At 27.6% G+C, this 7,749-nt stretch overlaps 3 protein-coding genes across 4 annotated transcripts; 2 read left to right on the top strand and 1 right to left on the bottom strand.

Moving 5' to 3' along the window:
* The first annotated feature begins 185 nt into the window (after nt 1-185).
* Nucleotides 186-2,870, top strand: LOC123272340 (WAP four-disulfide core domain protein 2-like). Of its 2 annotated transcripts, XR_006511061.1 has the most exons (3): nt 186-465; nt 606-1,750; nt 2,173-2,870. XR_006511061.1 is itself a non-coding variant. In XM_044739038.1 (2 exons), the coding sequence occupies exons 1-2, from the start codon at nt 231-233 to the stop codon at nt 860-862; spliced, it is 492 nt and encodes a 163-aa protein (XP_044594973.1). In that variant the 5' UTR covers nt 186-230; the 3' UTR covers nt 863-1,831. The 2 variants fall into 2 exon arrangements, 1 of the variants encoding a protein (XP_044594973.1); XM_044739038.1 differs by lacking the exon at nt 2,173-2,870 and having other exon boundaries at nt 606-1,831.
* A 699-nt stretch (nt 2,871-3,569) lies between these two features.
* On the top strand, nt 3,570-5,210 carry LOC123272351 (waprin-Thr1-like). Its single transcript, XM_044739050.1, has 3 exons — nt 3,570-3,967; nt 4,102-4,164; nt 4,892-5,210. Exons 1-3 carry the CDS (start codon nt 3,955-3,957, stop codon nt 5,161-5,163), a joined length of 348 nt encoding a protein of 115 aa, XP_044594985.1. The 5' UTR covers nt 3,570-3,954; the 3' UTR covers nt 5,164-5,210.
* Nucleotides 5,211-6,414: 1,204 nt separating this feature from the next.
* On the bottom strand, nt 6,415-7,687 carry LOC123272301 (radical S-adenosyl methionine domain-containing protein 2-like). The gene has a single exon (XM_044739008.1). It carries the CDS (start codon nt 7,520-7,522, stop codon nt 6,497-6,499), a length of 1,026 nt encoding a protein of 341 aa, XP_044594943.1. The 5' UTR covers nt 7,523-7,687; the 3' UTR covers nt 6,415-6,496.
* Between the last annotated feature and the right edge of the window lie 62 nt (nt 7,688-7,749).

The raw sequence follows: 7,749 nt of genomic DNA, 5'->3' as shown, positions 1-7,749 counted from the left end.
GATGCAATAAACATAGAAAAATATTGACCGGAATAGCTATAAAAAAAATTTATGATTATTGCCCTAATTAGGTAAATGAAAATAAATTGCTCTGACTGATGATTAAAAATTTCTAGCAGTTAATTGAATGAAATACGAGGAGGGGAAAGATACTCATAAATAAAGTGTATATAAAGCGGGATTCTCAAGATTATTAAAAGTAGTTTGTGGTGAGTGGATGTCGAGTGAAGATGGGTAAAGTTGTTTACAAAGTATTACTAATGCTATCAACGATAGCCTGTGTTTATTCACAATTTAACTTTTACCAAGACAAACCCGGATCTTGTCCACCGCCATTACCTGTGCAAATTTGTTCTAAGCCGTGCTTGGTTGATGCACACTGTCAGGGAGCTGGTAAATGCTGCCCGACAACCTGCGGAGGATTAATTTGCTCCAGACCTGTTACCACAAGATCCGAGGAGACCGGTGAGTAATTTCAAATCCACTGCTGTTAATTTTAATTAATTTAACTATTTACATAAACTTTAATCCTTCTGTACTATAGTCTATATGCTCTTTTTAATCCCACGCATTTAAATTTTATTTATCATGTTTTACTCATTTAGAAAAACCGGGATCGTGTCCAGCAGTTCCTACCGGCCGTTGGGTTTGTTCGCCGACTTGTACTATTGACAGCGACTGTCAAGGCTCTAGGAAGTGCTGCAAGAACCGCTGCGGCGCCTTAGCTTGCCAGAAACCGGACATTAATGTTGTTGAATCGATTGAACCAACAGTTGATCCGAAGCCTTATGATATTGATAGAGATTTGTCTGGATTCAATCCTAACAATCCATTTTTGTTTGATAGAAGTAACAATAATTAATTGATGATACTATTGAAGTTTTTTTATTTTATAAGTTTTTAAGTTCAAACTAGTCTCATTTCAATAAGGTGCAAAATATTTTATATCTAAATGTTTTTTCTTTTTATACTTTATAATTTATAACATTCTCTTATAAAATTGCTGATGATAAATTATTAGATGATAATCTGAAGAATCAATCAAAACTCTCAGATAAGTTTGGATTTCGTATAAAATGTCACGAATTGAAATATCTTAATTGAAAGTTTGATTAGATCCTACACAGAGAAAAAATTTCTTTGTTGGAGAGCTAATTTTTTTTAACGGAAGAAATTATATAGGAAAACGAAAATTCTTTTGGCTGAGAAGTTTTGAACCAAAAAAATTTCTTCTTACTCCAAAACAACTTAAGTATACCAAAAAATGTTTTGGGTTTGAATAAACCTTTTTTAACTTCCCACTTTGAAAATTAGTAGTTTTCAAAATTAAGAAAATATTGATATATCGATATCAATATCAATATATTGATTTAATTTTTTTCTGAGTACATCCTTTAATTACATTAGCAAACAATACTCAGAATTGTTGAAAAAAAATAAATGTAAATACTAAGAATTGTTGAAAAAAAAAATGTATGAAGTGTAAACTTTTTTATGCAAAAAATTATATTTACAAGTGTATATGTAACATGAGTGGGAATGGAAACACTTAGGCAAAGTGTTAACATATCTAACAACTGTGTTATATGGTCTAAGTAGTAGTAATAATAACACAGATGCAAATAATACTCGTGCAATGATAGAATGAGTCATCAGACATTTATAATAAAGTTGTTATCGCGGTCAAGAGCAAGATTTTATTTTTTCCGCTCTTCATCATCAAGTCGCACACCTTCACTTAATGTAATTTGTACGTAAATATATTTTTAGTATAATAATAAATATAATTGTACTTGAAAAGTGTAATAAAAAATAACTAATTAATTGTAAAGATTGTATTAAACAAAAAATTGTTTATTTAATTTTTTTTTTTGAATAATTTAAGGTAAATATTTTTAACTTGTTAATAAATTCCATATTTTGAAATATGATTTGAAATTCAAAGGTCAAATGACAACTAAAAATTTTAAAAATACCTTTTTCATCCAATATTAAAATTGGATTTCATCTCATATTACATGAAATGTGCAGTGGGCATTATATTGACAATATTTCTCATAAAAAAAATCAGTGATATGGAAATATAAATCCATCTAGAAATAGTGAACGAAATTTATTTACTTTCTATCCATACTTCATGTTAACAAATTTATTTTTGTTTGTCGATTCCAGTTTATTTCATCACCGGTTCACGCTGAAAAAATATGCTTTCGAAATATCACCCAGTTGTCGTATTTCAATGGGATTTCCCCGCGATCAATAACAGTAATCTAAAAAACTTGTCCAAGATTCAGCTTTAAATTCATTGAAAAATTTTATCTGCAAAATTCGGAATTTTATCAGTAAAGTTTCATTACAAAAAAGATCATAAAAAGTTTGGAAAATCCAAAAGTGCACGCCTCATAATCTCATTTTTTACAATAAAATTGATTATAATAAAATATAAAAAGCAAAAGGATAAAAAACAGAAAACTGCTATAGTTTAGGGGCGCCGTAACTCTAAGGTGAGGAAAAAAAATACTATAATAAAATGTATAGATAGATATACAAAAAAATCCTCAGTCATATATTAGTTTTTTATAAATAATAATTTAACGGCAGTGAATTGAACGCTCATATTAATTAAGAAAATCCGTCGTGTGTTACTTTAGATAATAAAAAAAAAATTATTCCGGTACGATCATTTTTTCGACCAATTTCCCTGCCACATACACCCATTTATACACGGACGTCCAGAAAAGATTATGTTTAATGTTATTATCTACTATGTTAAAAAAAAAAAATTGTTATTGAAATATATTTTATGTGCCTGACAAATTATTTGACTTGATATAAGTGTACTCATATTAACCTGTAAGTGCGATATAAATGACAATAAATAATAGTTTAAAAAAACTAAAAACACGCTTTTTATAGAAAACCAAACTAAAAAATAGAAAATAAATTTAAATTAAGAATAGTGTTAAAAATTTCAATAAATATAAATTAAGAATAGTGTAAATAAAAAAAATGTATTTTATTTTAAAAAAAGCGTGAGGTGCATGGTGTCAATAGTTATAAATATTTTATTGACAGATATGAGTAGAGTGATTATCATTTTGATAATATCTTAAAAGCACCCACGCTTTTTAAAATAAAATACATTTTTTTATTTACACTATTATTAATTTATATTTATTGAAATTTTTAACACTATTCTTAATTTAAATTTATTTTCTATTTTTAGTTTGGTTTTCTATAAAAGCGTGTTTTTAGTTTTAAACTATTATTTATTTTTTACTTTTTAGTTTGGTTTATTTATAAAAGCGTGATTTTTTAGTTTTTTTAAACTATTATTTGTTGATTATCAAAAATATTCAGGCGCGCAAATTACCCACGGAGAGTTACATACTGACATACTGACATACAAGTGAAGCTAATAAAAAAAAAATAATTATTTATAAATATTATAAATACGGGGAATCAGAGTTCGATTTCGGAGAGCGAGCCTGAGAAACGGCTACCAGAACCAAGGAAGGCCGCAGGCGCGCAGATTACCCACGGAGAGTTACTGACATACTGACAAACTGACAAACAAACAAACTGACATACAAGTGAAGCTAATATAAAGCGTGTAAAAAATCAATTTCAGTTTCAAGAAAACTGCTTTTGTCGAAATGTCGAGAGTAGAGCACAACCTCAACGCTTCGCTTATGAGGCGTGCAATAAATAAATAAATCTTTAATTATTTAAATTCCATACTGCGTCAAGTAAATGATAAAAGTGAATGCGTATAAAAAATATTCTCAGTATATTTAACGCTTTAAATGATAAACCTTTCGTCGAATAGCATAAGAACGGGATTATTGAGAATTATAGGTATTAAAAAATATTTTTATTGTGACGAGTCTCGTTATTGAATAAGTGAGTTGGGGATTAGACGGTACTGCAACAAGTTTCATTCGAATCTTAGCCATGGCCACGAACAGTGAGTTTTATTATTTGTAATATTTATCATTTTTATTAAATAATTTCATGTGAAGCATATTAAAAATTTAATAAAAGTGAAATATTTTTTTTTTTCAAATTGACAATTACTTATTTTGATCAATCTACTTTCAGGAAAAATAATTCTTTTGGTTTGTTTGCTGATAAGCATCGCAGTAATAAAGGCGCAAGGCTCATGTAAGTATGATTGAATATTTAAAAATTTTTATTGTTATGATTTGAAAAATAAAACGATCAATTGAAAATAGTTAAGCCAAGGTCTAGCAGACGTTTGTTTCTTCACTCTAACATATAATAAATCTATTAGTTTATACAAAGTTACTCTTTCTTCCATACTGTTTTTATGTACAGACGATATATCTTTATTTTCTATATTATTGGATGATTTTTTATGAAAGAATTTTCTTTTCATGCCTAATTATATTAACTTAAATTAATATTTAAGTATTATTGATTGACCAAAAATTAATATTAAAATTATAGAAACATTTTTCGAGACCTACTATGTAGTAAGCAGCCATTAAGAATTTACTTACATTATTTTCTTATTTTTTTTTTTATACTTATATAACTCTGATATAACTATTTTAGAAAAATAAGAATAAACTAGAAAAAAATAATACTTTTACAGGAAAAACTTAGATATATTATTTTATGCACAGAAAAAATTCTTGGCTCTAGAGTAAATTTTCTTGATTAAAAAAAAATATTTATCCTAGCTGAAGTAAAAAATTATTATAACTTAAAGAAAAATTTCTTCTTTCTCCGAAACAATTCTCTTATTTTAAGTAAATTTTGTTTCTGTGTAAATATGACCGTATTTTTTACGAGTAAAAAAAAATAATTGAAATAAATAAATATCAAACGATAGAATTTGTTCTAATTTAGATAAAAATTATTTTAGATAAAAGTGGATACTGTCCTCTCCAAAATACTGTTACGAGATGCATGCCGAGATGTCACAGCGACTATGAATGTTCGTTTAATGAAAAATGCTGCCCGAATAAATGCGGCTCTATGTCTTGCGTGTCACCGAGTGCAGTCGCAACTGGTTACAACGGCGGATACAAAGGTTCTGGAGATAATGGGGTCAGTTGTGGTGGAACAACCTGCAATAAATATCAAAAATGTGAATTCAATCGTAGTACCAAACGTTACGAATGTGTTCGTACATAAAATTGTTTTTTGAGTGTTGTATTAAATTGAAATTATTCATCGATTTTTTTTTCTTCTCTAGCTACTATCGTGATTTGGAATTATAAAAATAATAATTTACTGGATAAATCATTTTTATCAATTATAGAAAAAATTTACATATTTGATTTTTTTATGAATACTTAAAATTTTTTAATTATAAGAGCAAAGATTTAAAAAAGAGCAATTTTACAAATTGATAAATTTTTCGTCGTATAAAAAATTATTTGGGGTTACTTCGGATAATTAATGTAAAATAATTGATTTGTCTAAAAGGGGACTAGAAATTCTGAAAATCAATAAAAAACGATTACATTATTTAAAAGTTCATTGGAAACTTTTAAAGCTAGATTGTAATACAGAAGAATATTTAAGTTAGATTGTAAGAAAAATCAATATTATTAGTGCGTAATTATACTTACTGTATTTTTCAATCATCAAAGTTTTATGAGTTTAGTGATTACTGTATTTAATTTATGTCAAGATCAAATTGCACTTGAAAATTCAAAGCCAATACATTGTTCAAAGTATGCGTTGAAGAAATTCTGTATCGGTGATAAAGAGCTCATATAATAATTCTTATCGCAGTTTTATTACGTTCAACGTTATCGACGACACAATCAGTTTTACTTTCAGTAACTTAAGTGTTTTGTTTTGAAAAAGAAATAACTAATGATAACATAAACTTAAAAAATAATATATAATACTTAAGATTTTTTAGCATTGTTTTTTTTTTTTTACTTTACATAGGTACATATTGTTATTATACTTATGGTTAAATTAATGTTAACATCAAAGTTTTAAAAAATATATTGATTTGCTTTTTTAAAACGTAAAAGAATTAAAATTATACAGCCATATATTAGGTACACACTTATTAAGATTAGCATGTAAATTATATTTGTACTGTAAGTAAAGATTAAACTTTAATACTCGCTTTGTTAAATACATACATTTCTAATGCTATAACATATTATGTAATAAAATAATATATACTGAGAAAAATTTCATATTTGTTTATATAAAAATATACTGACTAATTTTTTGATTCATTCAAATGCTTAAATATAAAAATTATACAATGATAAAAAATTAACTTGATTCAAAAGAAAAATTATCTATTGAGTCCTATGTACTTAAATAAAAAACAATTTTATTTTTTAATCAAGATGATGATCACTTTCAAAATTATTTTAAAATTTTTTATCTTAAATCAAGTTAATTTTTCTACCAGTGTATATAACATATTTTTATATATAATAATATATGGTATTTTTCCCTGAGTTTTAAAAATATTATTTTTGTTCAATTTCAATTACCAAGAAAGCTTATCGTCAGAACCACAATTACCATTAACATTTAAATGGTCCGTTTTTGTCCAATCGTATACTCCACCTCGAGCGTTGAATGATTTTTCATCAAAATCAATTTGTTCCATCGCTTTAAGAATTCCAACTTCCAAAATAGACTTTGACTCCTTATAAACGTCACCTTTGTTCAAAAACCGCATATATTCGTCCAATATAATGTACGATTCTTTCATCAAGACGTTGGGCTCAGGAACAAAGCTCGACAAATGTCGGTGTCTTGAGCAAAAATCTTCGAATTGTTGATCGGTGATGATGAATTCTTTGGCTTTGCGAATCGCCTGTTCGCCAGCATTCTCAGTATCGACTAACAAACACTGAAAAACCTTCCATCGAAACGGTCTCAAGTTCTCAATCTCTTCAACCATGTTTTCTTGCCAATTATAGGTGCCGATAACGGAATTAAGTTTGAATTTGACGTTGTATTTTTCGCACCAGTCGCGAATATCAGACAGTTTCTCCAAATGTTTACCGCGACCTCGTCCAATTCTTATGTTTGTTTCTTCATTGAAAGAATCAACAGAAATTGCAAGAATGTCCAAATATTTTGCATACTTTTGGAACCAAGATTCTTTTATTTGTGACCCGTTTGAAACAATCGAGGTTGATTCGAGTTCCAGAGTTGTTTTACAGAATTTTATTAGCTCTCCTAAGTATTTTGGATAAAGAAACGGTTCGCCACCAGAAAAATTAATTTTTTTCATACCTACTTCTTTGACCATACGAAGACCTCGTTTTGCCTCTTCTAGCTCGGTGTAGTGGCTAGTTTTAGCAGTATGAAAACAAAATCCACATTCATAATTACATTTTCTTGTGAAATGAAAATTTACCGAAATTAGCTTTTTATAATTTTTTTTGTTTTCATCGGTAGTTTTAAATTTTTGAGTCTTGTTTTTGTTTTTATTCGAAAATTTTTGAACGAAAAAAATAACAAAAATTGTCAGAATAATCACAATACACGTACACACGCACATTATCGGCGATAAATTGAGATCGAGAAAATTGAACAAGTTCGAACGACCGATGACTGAACGATTGTGGTATAAAATAAGTCGTAAATTTAGACTGTGGTATAAAATTACTTAAGGGATTACCATTTGTAAGTCTGTACATACATATGGGAATACCAAAATATTATGAAACGATATATCCTGCGAAAATAAAGCGCTCTTTACAAACTACGAATTTATAGTACATTTAG

Source organism: Cotesia glomerata, linkage group LG1 (genome assembly GCF_020080835.1).
Source record: "Cotesia glomerata isolate CgM1 linkage group LG1, MPM_Cglom_v2.3, whole genome shotgun sequence".
NCBI lineage: Eukaryota > Metazoa > Arthropoda > Insecta > Hymenoptera > Braconidae > Cotesia > Cotesia glomerata.
Note: the sequence above shows the minus strand (reverse complement) of the source record. Positions and strands in the feature narration are given on the sequence as shown.

What these genes read in the sequence shown, in the direction of transcription:
- LOC123272340 (XM_044739038.1), top strand. Translation starts at nt 231, where the DNA reads ATGGGTAAAGTTGTTTACAAAGTATTACTAATGCTATCAACGATAGCC. An exon ending in CACAAGATCCGAGGAGACCG is followed by an intron (nt 466 to 605) that starts GTGAGTAATTTC and finishes TTACTCATTTAG; the next exon opens with AAAAACCGGGATCGTGTCCA.
- LOC123272351 (XM_044739050.1), top strand. An exon ending in AATAAAGGCGCAAGGCTCAT is followed by an intron (nt 4,165 to 4,891) that starts GTAAGTATGATT and finishes AAATTATTTTAG; the next exon opens with ATAAAAGTGGATACTGTCCT.
- LOC123272301 (XM_044739008.1), bottom strand. Translation starts at nt 7,522, where the DNA reads ATGTGCGTGTGTACGTGTATTGTGATTATTCTGACAATTTTTGTTATT.